Source organism: Apteryx mantelli, chromosome 16, assembly GCF_036417845.1.
Source record: "Apteryx mantelli isolate bAptMan1 chromosome 16, bAptMan1.hap1, whole genome shotgun sequence".
In the NCBI taxonomy this organism is placed as follows: Eukaryota; Metazoa; Chordata; class Aves; order Apterygiformes; family Apterygidae; genus Apteryx; species Apteryx mantelli.
The window spans coordinates 22,251,479-22,273,544 of record NC_089993.1 but is presented as its reverse complement, the minus strand read 5'-3'; the positions used below and the strand labels follow the sequence as shown (position 1 = coordinate 22,273,544).

Below are 22,066 nucleotides of genomic sequence, written 5' to 3'. Positions count from 1 at the left end.
CCCTTTCAAAACACAGCCAGGATGATAGCAGTGCAACTTCTTCAAACTGCAAAGCTAAACAGCTGTAGCACAATTGAGAACTTTTCTTCAAAGTCTTTGCTGTGTATAACTATTCTGCTGAGTAAAAGTTTAGAAAGGTAAGAAAGAAAAATATTTAAAATTAGTATATATTTTATCTTTACAAACTGGACCTCTTACTTGCTAATCCAAGGTCACTGCCTTCTTGATCTTCTAATTCTCTATCTATGGATGCGACGTTCACGTCATTAAAATGTAAATCTAAAGCAGAACCTGTTAAACAAAACATCGTATCAATGAATTATCCTTTAATTATACATAAAACTATCAGGATGGCTGAGGTGAGGAAACTTTATTTGACTATTGTTATCAGTACTTCCATCAGAGAAATCTTCAGCATCGAGGTTATGATTTGAAGTGTAGTACAGACACACAGCAAAGGACAGTCTCTGAAGTTTTTAAAGGGAAAAATTTCATATATAAACTATTACAGCTCTTTAAGCTGATCAGCTAAACAAAGGATAATGTAGAGGTGGCTATTTATTTGGATTTCTAATAAAACTGTCACCTGTTCTGCTTACGTGCAGAGTAAAACAAAAAGGAAGAGGAGAAATAAAACATAGATTGGTATGTAAAAATATTTATTATTGAAAAAAAACAGGTATTATACCTGAGAAAAGGCACTGTAAATGCCCTTTAGGGCAGCTACCCTTTGGGGGAACTGTAAATGAATAAACATATCAGGGCATACAGATATAAGGAAGCTGGGAGTCAATCACGTGGGAATATTCAAATGGACATGTGTGTCATGTTTATGCAACTAAAACAAAACTCAAAACCAATGTGTAATTTAGACTAAAAAGTTAGACTGGCTTAAAATTTAAGGGTTATGTCAGTCTAAAGTTCCTCTCGGTGATATCATGAAAAAGTTCTCCTTAATGTACTTCTTCAGTCCACTGCTTATTCTGTACTATAGCCTTGAATAAAATGTGAGAAGATGGACAGATACTTTTTTTTTTCTTTCCCCTTAACTTCTTTTCTTCACAGAAAGGAGAGTAATTAAATAAGTCTATCCCTTTGCACCTATATTTTAACTTATGTTGGACAACTTCTCTGTCAGGAAGACTGGAGAGAAGTTAGTTTAAATACTGATTTTACAGATAGGAAAACTGCATCCCAGTCAGTGTGGTCAGTGATAGTGATCAACTTTGTAAAGAATTTTTAGATTTTATGTTGAAAATCACTATTAAAAACTGGACACAGAGGGCCGATAAAGGACAAACAGAAGTAAAAAGATACACCGGCTCGTGTAAAAGTTTTCACAGAATCACAGAATCACTGAGGTTGGAAGGGACCTCTGGAGATCATCTAGTCCAACCCCCCTGCTCCACCAGGGTCACCTAGAGCACATTGCACAGGATTGCATCCAGGCGGCTTTTGAATATCTCCAGAGAAGGAGACTCCACCACCTCTCGGGGCAACCTGTTCCAGTGCTCTGTCACCCTCACAGTTTTCAAAAGATACAAAAGGGATCTCTTGAGCCCTTTAGAATCAGACACATGCCTCTTTCTTAGCTTGGTCCTAAATATTAGGCACTGTAAACTGCATAAAATCTTTGGCAGAATACTAGACAGTTTTAAAAGTGATAAAAGTCAGAAACGGAAAAAAAATATTTGGATCATTAATACAGGATCAGTGAAGGGTTATTCTGTATAGGCATTTTCTAAGGTTGATCAGGCTATCTAATGGAATCCAGAGTTAGGTTCTCTAGATAATACATAAAGAGAGTTACTGACCAAGAAGCAGGATCCACAGAACAGTGCTCAGCAGGAAGCTGCCTAAGCTGTCCAGAACAAAATACTGACCAAAGCGTTAAAGTTCACAGAGTACACGATCACAGAATCACAGAACAGTTGAGGTTGGAAGGGACCTCTGGAGATCATCTGATCCAACGCCCTGCTCAAGCAGGGTCACCTACAGCACGTTGCCCAGGACTGTGTCCAGATGGCTTTTAAATATCTCCAAGGAAGGAGACTCCACAAGCTCTCTAGGCAACCTGTTTCAGTGCTCAGTCACCTTCACAGTAAAGAAATTTTTCCTCATGTTCAGACAGAACTTCCTGTGTTTCAGGTTGTGCCCGTTGCCTCTCGTCCTATCACTGGGCACCACTGGATCCATCCTCTTTACACCTTCCTTTCAGATATTTAAATGCATTTGTAAGGTCTCCCTGAGCCTTCTCTTCTCCAGGCTCAATTGTCCCAGCTCTCTCAGCCTTTCCTCATATGACAGATGCTCTAGCCCCTTAATCATCTTAGTGGCCCTTTGCTGGACTCCTTCCGGTAGCTCCGTATCTCTCTTGTACTCGAGAGCCCAGAACTGGACACAATACTCCAGATGTGACCTCATCAGGGCTGAGTAGAGGGAAAGGATCACCTCTCTTGACCTGCTGGCAATGCTCTTCCTAATGCAGCCCAGGATACCATTGGCCTTCTTGGCCACAAGGGCATATTTCTGGCTCATCGTCAACTTGTCCACCAGGACTCCCAGGTCCTTCTCTGCACAGCCCCTTTCCAGCAGGTGGGCCCCCAGCCTGTACTGGTGCATGGACTCTGCACTTCACTTTACTGAGCTTCATGAGGTTCCTCTCTGCCCACCTCTCCAGCCTGTCAGGGTCCCTCTAAATGGCAGTGCAGCCCTCTGGTGTGTCAGCCACTTCCTCCCAGTTCTGTATCATCAGCAAACTTGCAGAGGGTGCACTCTGTCCCTTCATCCAGGTCACTAATGAATAAGTTGAACAGGACTGGACCCAGTATCAACCCCTGGGGTACACTGCCAGCTACAGGCCTCCAACTAGACTTTGCACCACTGATCACAACCCTCTGAGCTCTGCCATTCAGCCAGTTCTCAATCCACCTCACAACTGCTCATCTAGCCCGCACTTCATCAGCTTGCCTATGAGGATGTTATGGGAGACAGTACCAAAAGCCTTACTGAAGTCAAGGAAGACAACATCCACTGTTCTCCCCTCATCTACCCAGCCAGTCATGCCATCATAGCAGGCTATCGGGTTGGTTAAGCATGATTTCCCCTTTGTGAATCCATGCTGACTCTACACCTGATCACCCTCTTGTCCTTCATATGCTTGGAAACGGTATCCAGGATCAACTGCTCCATCACCTTTCCAGAGGCCAAAGTGAAACTGCATAGTTAATACGGCAAAAGTATTGGGTGGGGAGACCACCTGCTGCACAGGAGAGGATGCCCAGAGAAGAATGCTAGTCTGCCCTGCCCATCACTTCCCAGCTGGCCACTGGGAGAGTTTTCTCTTTCCCTTTTCTCTCTCTCTCTCCTTATGTTTTTATTTATCTCTGAAAGTAACTATCACCATTGTGTGTCATCAGCTATGGATCCCACTAATAAATCTTCATGCATGTGAACCTGTCTCAACATCCTTTGTGCAATAACACCATACACCTATGAGAGTAAACCTCTCATCATTATACTGCAGGATATTCCGGGGTAGGTCTGTCTCACCTTCACCTGGTGAAGCTGTTCCACTTTGTTTCAACAAACTCAACATTCTCTCAGTCGTAAAAAGAGAGACTGTAAAATCTAGTTATTAGCACCATCATTATCTTTAGGAGAACTGGTTTTTTTCAAGCTCTTGCAATGTCCCACATCGTACATCCCTCCTTCACCTTTTCCATCTCACTCTCCCCTTTCTATCTCATGAAGTATTAGGATTCCAGACGTTACTAATATTTTAAGTTATTTGCAGTGTCTGGCTCAGTCTGTTGTTACACATGTACTACAAGCTGGAACAAAACATAATGAGGTTAACATGAATTATACTGCTCAGATAATAGATCAAATCCAAGCCTGCACCTTTGCTAGACCACTAACTCATGTGAGGCCTTAACTCATTCTGCCATGCCGGTCCTCCCCAACTACACAAAGGGCTGATATGTATCTTTACTTATTTTCTAGATACTGGAAGTTTAAATTCTGATACCTTCTGGCTCTTTCAGATTCCAAGTCCAATTTCCACACAGTGGAAAGTCAAAGGAGGAAGTGCAGGGAGAGAACATGGCATATCTAGATCACAACATATACGGAAGACAAAAGGAGAGACTCCGATTTCCCTCAAATGGCAAGTCTCTCAGACAGGCAAAATCCTCACGCTTGAGTGCCCAATAGAAAGCAAAGAAAGCAATCAAAACATTCCCAGAGGCACAGTCCTTGCAGAACCTAACACATACATATGGGAGCGGAGCATCAGGCTGGCAGGTGTCAGCCCCTAATGTTAAGGTCTCACCTTCTCTCCTTTATTCACCTGACTCATTTCCCTTCTCTACTGCCCATTGCCTATTTATTCATCTACAAATCCTCTTCCTTTGACACTTATCTGATTTCTTCAGTATCTCAGCAAATATTTAAAGTAAGTATTTTATTTTTTAAATGTATTTTCAAGAGTATTTCAAACACACTGCAGTTTTTATGGAGTTCAGTCTCAACACTAAACACTTCATGTATATGATTGGCATGCTTATTCCCAGCTCCCTTGCACCCTTCTCTTCTCCAGCTCTTGGGGACTGTTACTCAGGGAGCAAAAAGAGAGGGCTTGGAGATCTCCATAAGATGCAGCATCTCCCTTATTGACAAACCAAGATGAAAGGCCACAGAAAGTAGTTCAGAAAGTTTCCTGAATCCTCAATAATATAACTCCTTCCCGAGTCCTCTAATCCTTTATTAAGACCTATTTATCCCATTTCCCCATAATCCCCTAGCCCCTTCCCTTGCTGCAGCTCTACCTCATTCTTTTGATCCTTCAATCCACAACTTCCTAAAAACACTTATCTATATATTTTCTGTTCTACAGTAATCTTTAATTTTCTGCTTTGCTCAGATTGCATACAGCACTTTACTTTCACCGCCATCCTGTACACCCACAAAACAGAACTCTGAAAAGAGAATTTATGTACTTGAAATTCTTTCTAGAAAAAGAACAAAATTACTCAGTTATTGTAAAGTACACTAACTTATACATACATGAGACGTACTCATTTTATGGTTCAGATTCTATTAACAAACAGCATACTGAAAATGTTTTAGAAAAATAGCAGAGGCATATTTTAACACAGAGGAATCAAGAGTCTTTAAGCTCAGTAATCTAATCACACTGGGAAATCGGAAACAGCATAGCATTGCTTAAAAGACTTATCATTTTGTAACACTTGTTCAGTATATCATGATTTAAAAATTATATTGAATTAGCACCACATCTAGCATACAGAAATTAGACCTTGTTTTTTACTGTTATACTAATAACATGTTACAGCCAACTAGCCCCTACTTATTCCAAAAAAATGTTTATCTTGACAAAAATATGATTTTGTTCCATCTCATTACTTAAATATTAACCATAAGCACATGAAATTATATTACTTGCATAGAATGAAAACTACAAATTCTGCTCGATCTAATTCTGAAATTAAAAAATAGCTTAAAATTTATTTCCTGTTCTAACATACTGATAAACAAACCTTTAAGGAAGGCAAGCTATATACTTGCAAGACTGCAGAAAAATATCCATCATTTAATATTCTTCATAGATTTTTATGCGGAATAAAAAATCAAATTAAAAAAAAAATCAAATCCCTAACTTACCATCTCTAAGTGCTGACTCACTGTCTGCAGTCTCCCGGTCTCTGGTACACATCAATTTAAACACAGAATTCTTCAAGTACAGCAGCTAATCGCAGCAACTCCCTAATCATGTGACTTAAGCCACAGAATGTTAAATACAGTGTCTTTCAAATCACAATATCCCATGCCACTGCCTCCTGAATAATTTACATTTACCGCAAAAGTGGCACATATTTCAACAAATTTGTGGATAACACCAAATTAAGGGAGCAGCTGATACACTGGATGGCAGGACTGCCACTTAGAGGGATCTCAACAGGCTGGGAAAAAAAAGGACTGATGGAAGTTCAACAAAAGCAAATACAAAATACTGCTCCTGGGACAGAGCAACACCATACAAGAGTAAAGGCTGGGGGCCAACTGATCAGAAAGTAGCTTTGCAGAAAAAGATCTTGGAATCCTGATGAACAACAAGTTTGGCATGCTCTGTGGCAATAAAAGCTAACTGCATTTTGGCCTGCATTAGTAAGAGTGTAGCCAGCAGGTTGAGGGAAGTGATTATTCCTCTCTATTCAGCACTTGTGAGAACACAGCAGGAATACCATGTCCAGTTTTGGAGTCCAACGTACAAGAAAGACGCTGACAAACTTGAGTGTGTCCAGTGAATGGCCACTGGGATGGTTAGCGGGCTGGAGCACGTAACATATGAGGACAGGCTAAGAGAGCTGGGTTTGTTCAGTCTGAGGAACAGAAAACTAAGGGGAACGCTAATTACTGCCTTCGATGGTTATTTACAGAAATGATGGAGCCATACTCTTTTTGGAGGTTCACAGCAAAAGGATAAGGGGCAAAGGACACAAGTTGCAGCACTGGACATTTTAATCAGATGCAATGAAAAAGTCTTCATAATTAAAGTGGTCAAATACTGGAAAACTGGTTGCCTACAGAAATACGGAATCCCCTTCCTTAGAGATAATCAAAACTTGACTGGACAAGACCCTGATTAGACTTTGACATTGAATTTAACTTAAAATCTGTCCCTGCTCTGAGAAGGAAGTTAGACCAGATGATCTCAACAAGTCCCTAACAATCCAAATTTTTCTATGATTTTGTAACTTGGAAAACAAGTCAATATTGATAAAGATTATATGCTTTTATGGATGAGATTAACAAACTAAAAAGCATGGGAGTTTGCTTCCTCCTCTTCCCGAGTAGTCAAAGAAATAAAATCATTGTGAATATTATGGCCTGGCTATTTGCTTACTTGCAGGAAAAGAGTTTTTCATTTAAAAGACAATTAAAAAAATCAGGCATAGCCATTAAAAAGAAAGCTCAAATTTGTTAGCATTTTTAAAACATTATTCATCTATCCTAACATAAGAAAACATGGTACTGCTATGGAAAGAAAAATATTTTGACTGTTCTCCTTTGAGATATGTTCTCTACATTTGTTCTGAGTATATCTGCATGCAGCACTACGGGCTGAAGAATCTTTTTCCTATCCCAACAGCTGTAGATGCATGTACAAGCTCCTCCCTTTCATATTCCACACACGAGTATAGAAGGGGCATCTCCATCTTCCACCTCCTCAGTTCTTCTCACTCCCAGAAACTCCCAGGAAATATAAGGAATTATGGAAGAAAGAAACATGAAGCTGGATTGCAAATGTATGTCAATACAAGGCTACCTAAAGAAGAATGGTAACACGTAAGTAACTTTTCTTTGGCTTTTGAATGTCTTTCTAAATGCACATTCACACCTGGGTGAATGCAACCAGTACAACATCACCAAGACATATCTAACAAGGAAGTAGGGGTAGGAGGCAAGGTGCAGAAGACATAGAGAGTGAAGAAGCGATTTTCCAAAGCTTCATGTCCAGAACCTTCTGCAACAATGTAATGCTTAGCAAAAGTGTGAATGGAGCTCCAGAAAATGGCTGCGCTTTCAGGAATAAATCCATTAGTCAGCCAAAACACAGCCTGGGCGGCTTCAAAAGGTTCAGGTGTTAAAGATCTCATTGCCCTATACAGTTAGCTCAGACTGCCTTGAGCCCTGAGCTAAGCACTATGGAACATGGCCTTCAGGCTGTTCAGGGTGCTACACCCGTGGCTCCTCCTGAGTGACCAGCCCTGGGTTCTGATTCCTCTGTGATGCTGACGCCCTACTCTGAGTGGGCTCCTGAGTGAATCCCCCCACCCAATCCCATCTGGCCTCCAGGGCTCCTCAGTGGTGGCGTGACACCCCCTGCCCAGCTCCAAGTCCCCTATGCCATGTCCCTGTCCTGCTTCCACATCTCTAGTAAGACTGTGACCTGGCTCCAAGTCTCCCATGCTGTGTCCCTGTCCTAGCTCCATGACTGTCCTGGTTCTGTGCTGTGTCTCTGACCCCGCTTCAAGTTCCCTGTCCCACCCTCCAAGTCCCCCATGCCATATCCCTGTCCTGATTCCATGATCCTGCTGTGATTGTGACCTGACTCCAAGGACCCCATTTGGTGTCTCTGCCCTGGCTCCATGTTCCCCCACAAATAGCTCCATGACAACCCACTGCAACCAAATCACTTCACAGCAAGTACTTCTCCGAACCCAGATCTTTGTAAGGTGTGAGAACATATCTCGATGGGAAGGGAGGCTGTTGTCAAGGCCCTGAGTGCACCAGTAGGTCTTAATTGCCCAGACCAGCCTGACCAGGAACCTCCACCACACCATCTGCCATTACTCCAGGATCTCCATTTAGGCTCAGGTCTGGGTTTTCAGTCCTTCCCTGAGCTATGTTGTAGATACATCTGTCTTCAGTCCTGTCTCTGGCCTTGTTTCCTTAATAGAGCTTGGACCTATGTTGTAGTAGCTCATCTCCAGTCTTGTCTCTTGCCCTGACTCCTGGTTGGAGCCTAGACCTATGTTGTAGCCTTGTTTACAAGTCTGTCTCTGACCCTGTGTCCTGCTGCTCCTGACTGGACTCACTCGATTTGATCCTGGACCTACTTCACCATCTCACCTTGCCCGAGGCTGTCGATGAACCCTGTTATCAGCACCCTAATCTGCCTACTGAGTCCAGATGCTGTGGGACTGAACCCCCGTTGGTAATGGCACTGCCTTGTGCTGTGGTCACACTCAGCTCCCGGCTTGCAGAGCACCCCTCTTCTTGCTGCTCCCTGACACTCAGCATCCGGTTCAAACTCCATTGAGGACCGGATCCTTCCTGGTAGGCATACACCTCACCAATGCTTCGAGACAACCCGGTTGTTATGAAGTGAGGGGGAAAAAAAATGGAGGACCTCATTATGGGAGTACTACACCAAAATGCTGCCCAAAGCAACTTTAGTGGGTAAACTGAAGGACATAACTCCTCAGCAAATGGTCCAGAAGGCTGGGCATAGCGGCCAAAGAAAGGGAGATTACCCTAACACTCTTTTCTGCTATCAACTAAATGTTTCTCACACAGGGAACACATCCTGTTGGCTCAAGAGCCATTTATCATCTATGCTGTTAGATAGAGGGAATGGAGGGTTTTGAGACAAATCCATTACATTTTCAGTACAGGCAACTCTGGATATAAGTACAAAGGTTTGTGGACCAAACACATCATCCTCAGACTCTCAAAGTCCACATATTTGAAGTGATTCAGTTGATCTGTTAACATATTTGGGAATTCAAGCACATGAATCACCAACAGCAGTATCAGATGTTTGATACATGAGTTCAAAGACTAACAAATTCCTTGCCAGGAGATGAACATGCGGTATCCTGTGTTCAGCCTGAGGTGATTCTGTGTCAAAATAAGCGCACAGTAATTGTTAATGCAAGGCTACACAACCAATATGCATTTCTGACTACACAGAATTCTTATATATTGATGTGTACATTTCATTCTGGAGAACCACCATAGGAAGCCCTAGGATTTCAAGCTGTCTCAGTGTCCTTCTCTCTCCTTCTCTCTGGCTACTTCTCATCAAATGAAGAAAGAACCATCTATTGTTATATTCCTGGGCTGAGGAGATAACTGGTAGAACACTTTAATTAGAATACTTGTCACATCTACTCATCAACAGAAAGAGTCCAAAGCTCCTGGGAAACAATATCCTTAAGTTTCATCAAATGAAGAGAGGGCAAACATGTATTTTAAAGCCATATCTTTATGCACCTAAAGTTCAGCTTTGCAATCTGTGTCACATGATTACTTACTGCCATATGGCTTAGTACAGTGAGGCAGATACTTACAGAAGTGTTGGGTTGATACAATAGTTTTGCCAGCAACATCAGGAATGCATATAGTGAAAGATTACATTCTGCCTGATGGATCTCCAGCAAAGCACCTATGCTTTTCAGTTGCTGAGGACAAATGGTACATGGACTATCCAAACCATGCACTATAAACTCTATTCAAGACACAAGACATGTAATAGATTCTGAGTAATTTTCACTATATTTGACACCCTGTCTGTATACCCCTTTGCAAGATCATCATCTGGCTATGGATAAAACATTTTCTTTCTAAAAAAATGGAAATAATGCGTGCATCTCTCTATAAATGCTGTTGAGAACAGAAATTCTCCAACCAAGTGTGACATATAGGAATTTACGGAGTGAGAATGTACTTATTTATAAACACTTGAATAGTAGCTAATCGTCTCCATCACCCGGTGATAAAATAAACAGAAAAGGATGAACTGACATGATTGCCGACTGCTAAGTGGATTCAGTGACCTTGGAAATTATTCTTCTCTCTGCTGTTAAGAACTTGGCTAGAAAATCAGTATTTAATTATTCCTGAAATATTTATCTCCCTTTACGTTTTCCACATAAAAAGTCTAGCTGGCTGGAAGCAAAGGAATGGCTCTGAGATAATAACAAATTTTGGAATTGAATATTTCCCAGATTGTGTTTTGTTGTGTGCCCAGAATGTAAGGGCTCCTTCTCATTGTGTCCTTTCAGATCCAGTCCACATACTGTGAACAAAAGATTCTGTCCTGGAACAGACAAATACCCAGACTGGAGAACATACAATCAACCAAAGAAAAATCTCCCATTTTCATGTGAACTCTGTCAAATCTGTAATATATAATAAAGTCAAATCTCATTAGCCCACCAATAGGAGTTGAGGAGACATTACTTCTACTCCTGGGAGCACAGGGAGTTGCATTACGAAAGTTTTATACCTTCTTAAAATCACTGTCCACTACCAATGCCAAAATTCCATTATAAATGGCCCATTCACTAATTCCTATGCTCACACTGTAGACCTTGTGAAAAATACTGTTTTTTTGGGGGGAGGGGGGACAAGGGCGGGGGGAACGGACATTTAAATTAAATTTTAGATATTGCTTTTAATTACATACAATAAAGTAAATATGTAAAACATTACTGTCTTTACCAATAAGCATTTCTGAACCTACGATGAAATAAGAAAAACTTGAAAAATGCAAAAAAACATGTACAATCAGAGATTAAATGTTCAGACTTACCTATAACTGATTCAACTGTATTACTGCCAGGATAGAATGGGAGAGCTTTGGCACTGATAGTAGAGAGAGCTGTAGGAGGTGAACTATCTGATCCAACACTGGAGGCCAGACTGGAAGTTATACTTGAAGCAAGTGGGTTAACCACTGAGAAAACACTGAGATGGTTCTGTTAAAAATAATAATAATAATAAAAAAAATATATATATATGTAAATAAAATATACATGCGCTTTCATATATATACTTACACACAGATATGTACAAACACAACAAACAAAATGCATTTTTAAAAGATATTCTTTTAATTCAGAACAGAAAGAACTGGGAGGTATTTTGTGAATAATGAAATCGGCACTCCAGAAGAACCTGCTGAATGATTAGATTAGGATAACTTTCCATCACATTTAGCAACACATGCATTTCTCTAATGTGGATGGACTTTGCTACCATATGGGGGAATTTCGCTTTCAGAAAGAAAGGTATTTAAGTATCTGCTATGAAATTGCACAATATAATTAGGCAGCTGAACTCTGATGACCCTTCTCAAAAGGAAAATATCTGTTGAGGAGCCGTACCCTTTCATTATACATTTATATGCAATTTATACTCTTTGTGTGATCCCCAAATTTTCCTATTTAATCTAAATGTAATTGCATTATATAATGACTTGTACCTGTGCTGCTTCTTTCTAGCTGAATATTATTTTCATACTAATTAAAAATTTAAATTACAAAATGCAATAAATGCAAACAAAATGTAATCATGTAGCACTGGAAATCGGAATATATTGAAACTGAAAAATAACTTTACAAGGTCTACAGAGGCTTTGTGCAGAATCTCCAGCAAATTTTTTTATTCTTTATTTATTCCCTCCAATCTTTTAGCTAATAAAAACAACATTTAACTGAGACTGAATTAGTCCAGACCTCATCTCATTGCCTTCTGTGTGATGAGCAGTGATTGTGCAGCATCTACTGATACACTCTCCTGATTTCTACCGATACCACAGAAAATTTCTATTTCAAAACTAGATAGAGGTTGATAATGACCATGATAATGAACAATTTTTCCTTCAATCACAGAAATAGTCTCAACATGTCTGTCTGTACCAAAAGTTAGATCAGTTTGCACAAGAGCTTGTCTGGTCAAGTTCTGAATGTTGATGACAATTCCACCACCTCTCTGAGCCTCTGTTCTGATGCCTGGCCACCCTCACTGTGAAACATGTGCACTGTATTTTACAGCATGACTTTGAAATAACGAATGAACAGACAACTTCTAAGGAACTCTGCAAGATTAGCATGTGCAATTACAATCTTGTTATCTAGCTTGTATGCCCTAGTTTAAGGAGAATTAATCATCTGCATTTCAAAGGAGAGAACACTCTTTCAGCAACACCAAATGATTTCTCTCTACTGCCTCTCCCCTCCCAACAATCTATCTTGCTTTTCAGGATATGCATGAAACACACCATGTTATACTAACTGCTTTCACAAAATTTTCTGGGAGGACTAGAGCAGATCTATTGCATATGTAACATGCAACAGAACTGTGCTTTTGTTCTGTGTTTTGGCTGCCATTTTCTTTGAAGCACAACCTCTTCTTTCCCTAGCTGTAGTTAGGACCCAAACTCATTTTTACAGCTAAATTAATAGAAAAATAAAGAACTGAAATAAACTACTCAAACCCCCTCCCCTCCCTGCATCACATCCAGTGATGTATATGAAGATTTCAGACTCTCAGGAACCAATTTTAAAAAACAAAATCACAAAAATAGAAATTTTATTAAGTCTTGATATGATGCAGTCTGACTCTCCTCATTGGCACCCAGTGACAGGATGAGAGGCAATGGGCACAAACTGAAATACTGGAAATTCCTCTTAAACATAAGAAAAAACTTTTTTTACTGTAAGGGTGGTCAAACACTGGAAAAGGTTGCCCAGAGAGGCTGTAGAGTTTCCATGCTTGAAGATACTCAAAACACTACGGGACAAGGCCCTGAGCAACCTGCTCTAGCTGACCCTGCTCTGAGAAGGGGCAGGGGAAAGGACCACAGACCTCTGGAGGTCCCTTTCAAGCTCAACTTTCCATGATTCTGTCATATGCTTTTCCAAATTTTGTTCCATTATTTACACGGAATTCACAATGCACATTCTCTACTATTTCAATACAACAAATGGACTGTTCCTGCGGCCTGGATATAATTTCTAAGGTGCAGATGTAATAATACCCAGTATTTTAGGTAATCTTTTAGGTTCTAGCCATTGAATCTCTCTAAGATAACGTTGTTTCTTGTTATAAATTTTCTAATATTTTAACCACCTATTTTTAAACATTTCTAATACTATGGCCTCCATCTGCAATTAGGCCATTCAGGGAGAAGCACAACAACTCCCTTTTCCTTTGCTCCTTTCTGTTTTCATAAATGTTTGAGCTAAAAAAAAAAGTCATATCCCAGACCTGGAGGTACTTATCAGACCATAAAGAACAGCAGTATAATAACATAGCAGAATGAAGTAATGACAGGGCCTAGAATTCTTAGGGTATATTCCTGATCATGATCCTCGTCATTGGAGAAACATGATAGCAAAGTCAACAAGAATGAGAGAGGCGATACAGGCTTTTTGGATCCAAAATATGTCCTTTTGCGCTGCCCCATCTTAACCTGAGGCTTACTGGTGACAGGGAAGTGAAAAATTGTGAAACTGCATGTTCTTTGAACATACACACAAACACAATGGGGTTCTTCAATTAGTACTCCTCCTCCACAGCATAAACACTTGCACCTACTGGACTATTTAGCCTCTTCCTCCCTAACATAATTACAAGCAGCAACAGAACTTCTTGTCCCACCCTATTTTCACTGAGTTGCACTTATGCAACTTAAGGATTATTTTCCTTCTCTTTTGACAGACCAAGAATGACCCTATCTGTAACTTCCAAACTCCATTCTGGGGGATATCTAAACAGAACAGAGAGACAAAATAAAAAGAATCATTCCAGAAACCAGACAGGAGAGAAAGGTTATTAAAGAAAAAAGTCAATAGCTTTATAATTACGTAGCAGAATGTCAAGCATTCTACACTATTTAAATGGAGGTTAAATAATATTTTTTAAAAGGAGAGAATTAAAAGAACTTGCTAAATATTCTTAGGATCATAGGATAACAGGAAAATTCAGGTTGGAAGTCAGGAGGACCTCAGGAGGTCATCTAGTCCAACCTCCTGCTCAGAGTTAGGTAAGCTATGAAGTCAGACCAGACTACTCAGGGCTTTAGCCAGTCTGGTCTTGAAAACTTCCAAGGATGGAGACTGCACAAACACACTGGATGACCACTGCTTGACTGGGCCCATAGTGAAAATAGTTTTTCCTTATACCCAGTCTAAACCTCTCATTTCAACTTATGCCTGTTTTCTCTTGTTCACCCACCATGCACCACTGTGAACAGGCTTGACCTACTTGCCATGCTCCTGTTAATACAGCCTAGGACGCTGTCTGACCCTCTTTGCTGCCAGGGCACACTGTTGACTCATGTTCAGCTTGCTGTCTACTAAGACCCTCGGGTCCTTTTCTGCAGAGCTGCTCCCTAGCCAGTCAGTCCTCAGCTTGTATTGTTGCATGGGATTCTTCCTTCCCAGGTGCAGGACTTTGAACTTGCCCCTGTAGAATTTCACGAGGATCTTGTAGGCCCATTCTTCCAGCCTGTCTAGGTCCCTCCAAATGGCAGCCCTGCCCTCAAATGTATTGACCCGTCCCCGCCAAATTGGTCATCTGGAAACCTGATGCCCCTGCCAGGTCATCGATAGAGATGCCTTGTTTATTCTGTTGCAAACATTAATAATAGTAGAAAGTCACATAAAAATTACTTTCTATGGAAAACCACCATGGACTGAATGGCAATCAGAGTTCCCATGACTGCTGCTCTCACTGATCTGTAGATGTGTAGAAAAAAACCCTATACATACTTTTAAAGTGGATAGTGTGTTATCACTCTCCTATATGGAACTCACGGGCTCTGCTTTTAGCTGTCTCTTGTTTTTCATTTTTGTTTACGGGCATACCTCATTTTATTGCGCTTCGCTTTATTGTGCTTCACAAATATTGCGTTTTTTACAAATTGAAGGTTTGTGGCAACCCTGCATCGAGCAAGTCTATCGGCGCCATTTTTCCAACAGCATGTGCTCACTTCGTGTCTCTGTGTCACATTTTGGTAATTCTCGCAAGATTTCAAACTTTTTCATTATTATTATATCTGTTATGGTGATATGTGATCAGCGATCTCTGATGTTACCACTGTAATTGTTTTAGGGCACCACAAACTGCGCCCATACAAGACGGCGATCTTAACTGGTAAATGTTGTGTGTGTTCTGACCGCTCCACCGACCGGCTGTTCCACCGTCTCTCTCCCTCTCCTCGGGCCTCCCTATTCCCTGAGACACAACAATACTGAAATTAGGGCAATTAATAACCCTACAATGGCCTCTAAGTGTTCAAGTGAAAGGAAGAGTCGCACGTCTCTCACTTGAAATCAAAAGCTAGAAATGATGAAGCTTAGTGAGGAAGGCATGTCGAAAGCCGAGACAGGCCGAAAGCTAGACCTCTTGCGCCAAGCAGGTAGCCAAGTTGTGAATGCAAAGAAAAAGGTCTCGAAGGAAATTCAAAGGGCTACGCCAGTGAACACACAAATGAGAAGAAAGGGAAACAGCCTTATTGCTGATATGGAGAAAGTTGTAGTGGTCTGGATAGAAGATCAAACCAGCCACAACATTCCCTTAAGCCAAAGCCTCATCCAGAGCAAGGCCCGAACTCTCTTCAATTCTACGAAAGCTGAGAGAGGTGAGGAAGCCGCGGAAGAAAAGTTGGAAGCTAGCAGAGGTTGGTTCGTGAGGTTTAAAGAAAGAAGCCGTCTCCACAACATAAAAGTGCAAGGCGCGAAGCAGCAAGTGCTGATGTAGGAGCTGCAGCAAGTTATCCAGAAGATCTAGCTAAGAGAATTGATGAAGGTGGCTACGCTAAACAACAGATTTTCAATGTAGATGAAACAGGCCTTATACTGGAAGAAGATGCCGTCTAGGACTTTCATAGCTCGAGAGGAGAAGTCAATGCCTGGCTTCACAGCCTCAAAGGACAGGCTGACTCTCTTGTTAGGGGCTAATGCAGCTGGTGACTTTAAGTAAATGAGCCAATGCTCATTTACCATTCGGAAAATCCAAGGGCCCTTAAGAATTATGCTAAATCTACTCTGCCTGTGCTCTATAAATGGAACAACAAAGCCTGCATGACAGCACAGCTGTTTACAACATGCTTTACTGAATATTTTAAGCCCACTGTTGAGACCTACTGCTCAGAAAAAAAGATTCCTTTCAAAATATTACTGCTCATTGACAATGCACCTGGTCACCCAAGAGCTCTGATGGAGATGTACAATGAGATTAATGTCACCACAATAAAGCGAATTTCGCAATAAAACGAGTCACACAAATTTTTTGGTTTCCCAGCGCATATAAAAGTTGTGTTTACACTGTACTGTAGGCTATTAAGTGTGCAATAGCATTATGTCTAAAAACCAATGTACATACCTTAACTAAAAAATACTTTATTGTTAAAAAATGCTAACCATCATCTGAGCCTTCAGCGAGCCGTAATCTTTTTGCTGATGGAAGGTCTTGCCTCAATGTTGATGGCTGCTGACTGATCAGGGTGGTGGTTGCTGAAGGTCGGGGTGGCTGTGGCAATTTCTTAAAATAAGAGAGCAATGAAGTTTGCTGCATCAATTGACTCTTCCTTTCATGAAGGATTTCTCTGTAGCACACGATGCTGTTTGATAGCATTTTACCCACAACTGAACTTCTTTCCAAATTGGAGTCAATCCTCTCAAACCCCGCCGCTGCTTCATCAACTAAGTTTATGTAATAGTCTAAATCCTTTGTTGTCATTTCAACAATGTTCACAGCATCTTCACCAGGAGTAGATTCCATCTCAAGAAACCACTTTCTTTGCTCATCCTTAAGAAGCAGCTCCTCATCTGTTAAAGTTTTATCATGAGATTGCAGCAATTCAGTCACATTGTCAGGCTCCACTTCTCATTCTAGTTCTCTTGCTATTTCTACCACACCTGCAGTTACTTCCTCCACTGAAGTCCTGAACCCCTCCAAGTCATCCATGAAGGTTGGAATCGCTTTATTGCGATATTCGCTTTATTGTGGTGGTCTGGAACCGAACCTGCAATATCTCCGAGGTATGCCTGTACTCTGCACTACTCCTCCTACTTTTTAAATTTAAAATATTCCTCCACTTTAGATTTTATACTCCTGTGTGGCTGCATGAATGTCCCCCTGGGCAGCTGGTAAAGCTTCTTTTCTGTTCTCTTTTTTCTTTTTACCATTGCCATTAATGAAGCGTCAGGTATTTTGTTCTAGCAGATCAAAAACTGGCAGGGTTTTAACCTCCTAGGCATATACAGTGACCTCTAATCCCTGATGGATTTAGCTTCATGACAACTCTAAACTATGCCCTCTTCCCTGTAGCTTTATCCGTTTTCCTAGTCTTGATCATCACATGCTGAAACAACTACATCATCATCTTCCTTCTGGCATTCCCAAAATTTTATTAATCTATCTCCAAATCTAGTTAATCCAGTTGCTACAATCAACAGCATCATCAGATTACCTCATATTCTCATCCCTGTCCACTCCCTGTAGCGCACAACTATTGTATATTTTCCTTAGACTAATCATGATGTTGTGTCACATAACTTTGATGTTGCACTAGGAAATTACCAAAAGGCAAAATATTTACAATGTTTAGCTTTTGTCAATACCTGCTTTTTGTCTTGTTCACTTATTTTCTGCTGACTCTCAGCGGGGAAGCTTCGTTGCTTTGCCTGGAATGAGAAAAATCTCTGTAATATACGAACTTAATGAGTGGTTGCTGTAAAATATATAATTGGTTGGTGCAGGGTCAGTGTCATCACTGTGCTGATGCCCTAAACAGGCTGACTTCATTTACCTCACTTCAGTCATATACAGAGAATTAAATGTTAATGATTGTTGGGTAAATCTACATGCAAAAGGAGAGGCGGTTGTGATTATTCCACTTACATGCATAAGCGCTGAGACACATTCTTTGTGACAGTACATTACATACTGTGACCAAAACTGCAAAATAGATCTTCACCAATGGTTACAGCGTTTCTGAATTATTGCTGCCTCATGTCCAAAAAGCAGCCCTTTGATACTGTAACTGCCTTGCTCCTATGACATTCGACCACTGATCAGTTGACCCCTACACTGGGAGACAGGGAAATCCTACCTGTCAAAATAGGCAGCACTTTAACCTATAGCATGGCTGAATATCTACACATAAGAAAGCAATCCTGCCTGGAGAATTTTACTCTAGCGTAATGATCTTGCCATCACCATTTATGAAAAGCTCTCTCCTTCCTTTCCGCCTTCTTCTGTCTGTCACCTCTGCACTTCTCTGCGCATCTCAGGTTATAGAAATCAGTTCTGACAAATCACAGTTTAGCAAGAAGACTGAATATCTTGGCTGCAGCTTATTTAAATATGTGATCAGAGCTCCTTTTTTGGAACAGCTCCTTTTTGACAATTTAGAAGTGTAATCAGTCCACAAAGTGGATTTATAAGTATTTGGGGGAAGTTCAATATCAATAAATTATAGATAGATAGCAAGGTAAAATTAACAACATTTCCCTTATAATAATAGAGCAAGACAAATTCAACTTTAACAGGTAAACACTGGGTTTTCTGCTTTTCTCTCACAGACACCTCTGAAAACCACCAGTCTTCCCCTCTCCTAGCTATCTCTAGCATTGACTATTCTCTCCAACTCCACAGACTAACTTCAGTTTCAGCCTCTCCCCTCTCATTTATAATGTGTTCTTGTGTGTGTGTGTGTGTGTGTGTGTGCGCGCGCGCATGCACACGCGTGCGCTCTCTCTCTCGCTCTCTCTCCTCCTTCCTTCCTTCCTCCCTCCTTCCCTCCCAGTAGGGGAAGAAACAGACTGAAATTAATCAAAGACTGGAACTGGTAAATAGACTCATCATCCAGAAATGAATGCATCTTTTACCTGTCAACTTTAAACAAAAAATAAAACTGAATCCTACCAAGTCTAGTTAAGATTTTTTCCATTGTTATCTTGCTCTATTCTTGACAACATGGGTTTAAAAAGACGATCAAAATGTTTCTGCAAGGTTACAATTTACTGCATGTCAACTGAGCTGCGATGACTGTTTGCATGGGTGTTCTTAGCCTGAGATAACTGTAAAATAATTTGAAACAGTTTAGCTCACTATGGAAGAGGGTTCCAAACTCTGTGTTTTAAATAATCAAAAATCAGTGCAGATACACAAGGCAGAGAACATTTTCTGCAGAATCTAATTTATCTTAATACTGTATTTGTATTTCTAGTACCCATATTATTATTCACATACCTGATCTTCTCGTTCAAAGCCTGGTGCTTTTGGATAGCTAGACGTTGGTGAAGAAACACCTGATGTGCTAGACTCAGAACACAAAACACCATTTGCTATTGACCTCTGTCTACAAAGGGGTCCAAGGGGTGATAAAGAACTACTGCTACCAGAACTTGATGTTACAGTTGGACTTGAAGAACACGAAATCTGTAGAAGACAGAAAACAGTGTCTAATATACTCCATAATATTTTTTATGTTTATAGCTATATTCTCCCTTTAGAACATTAGTTGAAATTATCAATTAATTTCAGTCTTATCATACATTGATAAAACACTAATTTTGTTTTAACCACATATTTTTTGGTACTATTTTTAGAAAGCAGCTGATGAAAAAAGCAGACTGGAACTATTGTAATTCCACAGACTTCAAAAAGAGGTGCATTTGTACACACCAGAATAGTCTTGTTTGGTCACTACACACAAAATGACACACTGGCAGAGACTGTACTTAATGAATATTCATTTACAATAAAAGGATATTTGCTTTCTGACAACCCTGATTTCCATTCATTCATGTATTTCTCAATCTATCGTTTTATGCAAGTCACCCTTTTAAAGATTTCATCCAGAGCAAGCCAAAAAGGTTAAAAAGACAAGTAAAAGCTTGGCAAAAAGCATCTCAAATTGCTCAGTGCAAATCATTTTGAGATTCTTAAATACAGATGTTTATTAATTAATAAATTAATATTTTAGTATTTAAAAACAGTACTCACTTTATAAACTTTAGTTCCCATGTACATATTTCAGAAAGTTCTAAACTTCTGAAATAAAAGGCTTAAACTGAAGGTACCATCTGTAAGTAGGCCTGGAGAATTTATTGCTAAAAGTACAATGTTGATTAACCTGAAATTGCTTATGAACCCAGGTGCAAAACATAATCCCCTACAATAACATATTCTAGCAGGACTGTGCGTATTACTTATTTCTACTTTTCTTTTTTTAAATAAACTGTTTCAATTTTTTAAACTAGATTATAACCAGATTCATAAAGGCAGTATGAAAATAGTTGTATCCTACATATATGCCTAAAAGCCCAGTGGTGAGGACCCTCAGTGATGAGACACACATTTCAATCCTTTCTCTGCTTGATTCAGAACAAGATCTGACTGTGAATCTTCCCGGCTCTCAGGAAACTGGACTAGTGAATTCACTATACAATAGCAGAGTAAAACTACAGTAAAACTCTGTCAAGGTTGTTCCAGTTTGCATAAACATAAAATAATCACTGAATCAGACCAACTGAACAAGAAAAGTTATATAGCTTACTGCTAAATTCTGAACTAATGGTTAACTCTAACATTTAATTTTACTCTTTGCTCTGAAGAATGTTGAAGTATTTTAAACAAATCAGGATTTTAACAAGAGATACCTCTCTCCCCAGAATAATATTATCTCATGGTGTCTCTCCTGAGCAGCATGAACTTCACTCAAATTCCTATAAATCTGGTAGAGGACAGACATGAGCCTATATGAGGTCCTAACCTTGGATAGAACCCTACCCATCTACCCCCAAAAAGCTAAAACCTCCACCCTTGCAAATTACTACCTATGCATCCACTCACATTTATCCCTACAGAAAATCTCCTGTCAAGAGCTTTGTCTGCGTGGAGTTCTATAATTAAACTCCTTCTGAGATCAAAGACAGCTTCTCTACACAACAGTCTGAAATGCACATGTACCCTAAAAGCTGATAGAAGAGCAGACACCACAGCAAAAATAATGAAATTGATAGCTAAGGTTTATTCAGACAAAACTACTGAAGTCAAAGGCTGAAGAATTCATGTTTTGGCCACAAACTGGTTACACTATGCAACCTTTCTTCTTCTGTTACCATTTACTGTAAATACTGGCATTATTAAGTTTCTACATTTTTCAGCTTTAAAATATTGAAATGTTTTGTTTATTTTAGAGAGAAATTAAAAAGGGGGGGGAGTTACTAGAGGAAAAAAACATTGTTCTTAGGTTAAAAAAATAGTTTTTTGTGAATAAAAACATGGTAAGGTATTCAGTTCAATACCAAAATATTTTGAAAACTTATGCATAACATAGTTACATCTTGTAAGTACATGTAAAAACATACTTCCGGTAGCACAAGGCTGCTTAATGCAGCAGATATATATGTAAGTTAAAATGGCTAGACTGTGAAGGCAGACTAACACCAGAGCTAAGGTACTCATTTAGGTAAGCTACTGACTCAAAGATGTTTCTGCCACCACAGATGTTCTCCATCATACTCCTAACTGGCACAGAATGTCTCTCAGATATATAACCTATGTTCACTCTTTCAGCTGGGCAGGCAACATAGATTATTTTGCCAACACAGGAGGATTTGTATCATGGTTGCATGTGACTGGACCTAATGAGAATGTACAGTGTACTCAGTGTGTGTTTCCAGTGGCACAGGGGTAGGAGATCGTGAGGAAAGATGAATTTTCACTCAGAAGA

General features: G+C 40.1%; 1 protein-coding gene across 2 annotated transcripts in view; it reads right to left on the bottom strand.

Moving 5' to 3' along the window:
• The window catches only part of UNKL (unk like zinc finger), an 80,626-nt gene that overhangs the window by 24,284 nt on the left and 34,276 nt on the right, over positions 1-22,066 (bottom strand). For both annotated transcript variants that reach the window (XM_067306018.1, XM_067306019.1), the window contains exons 9-12: positions 19,579-19,767; positions 17,946-18,008; positions 11,126-11,291; positions 199-291 (exon numbers count right to left, since the gene is read on the bottom strand). In XM_067306018.1, coding sequence (XP_067162119.1) covers positions 199-291; positions 11,126-11,291; positions 17,946-18,008; positions 19,579-19,767 — 511 coding nt within the window. The remainder of the gene's footprint in view (positions 1-198; positions 292-11,125; positions 11,292-17,945; positions 18,009-19,578; positions 19,768-22,066) is intronic.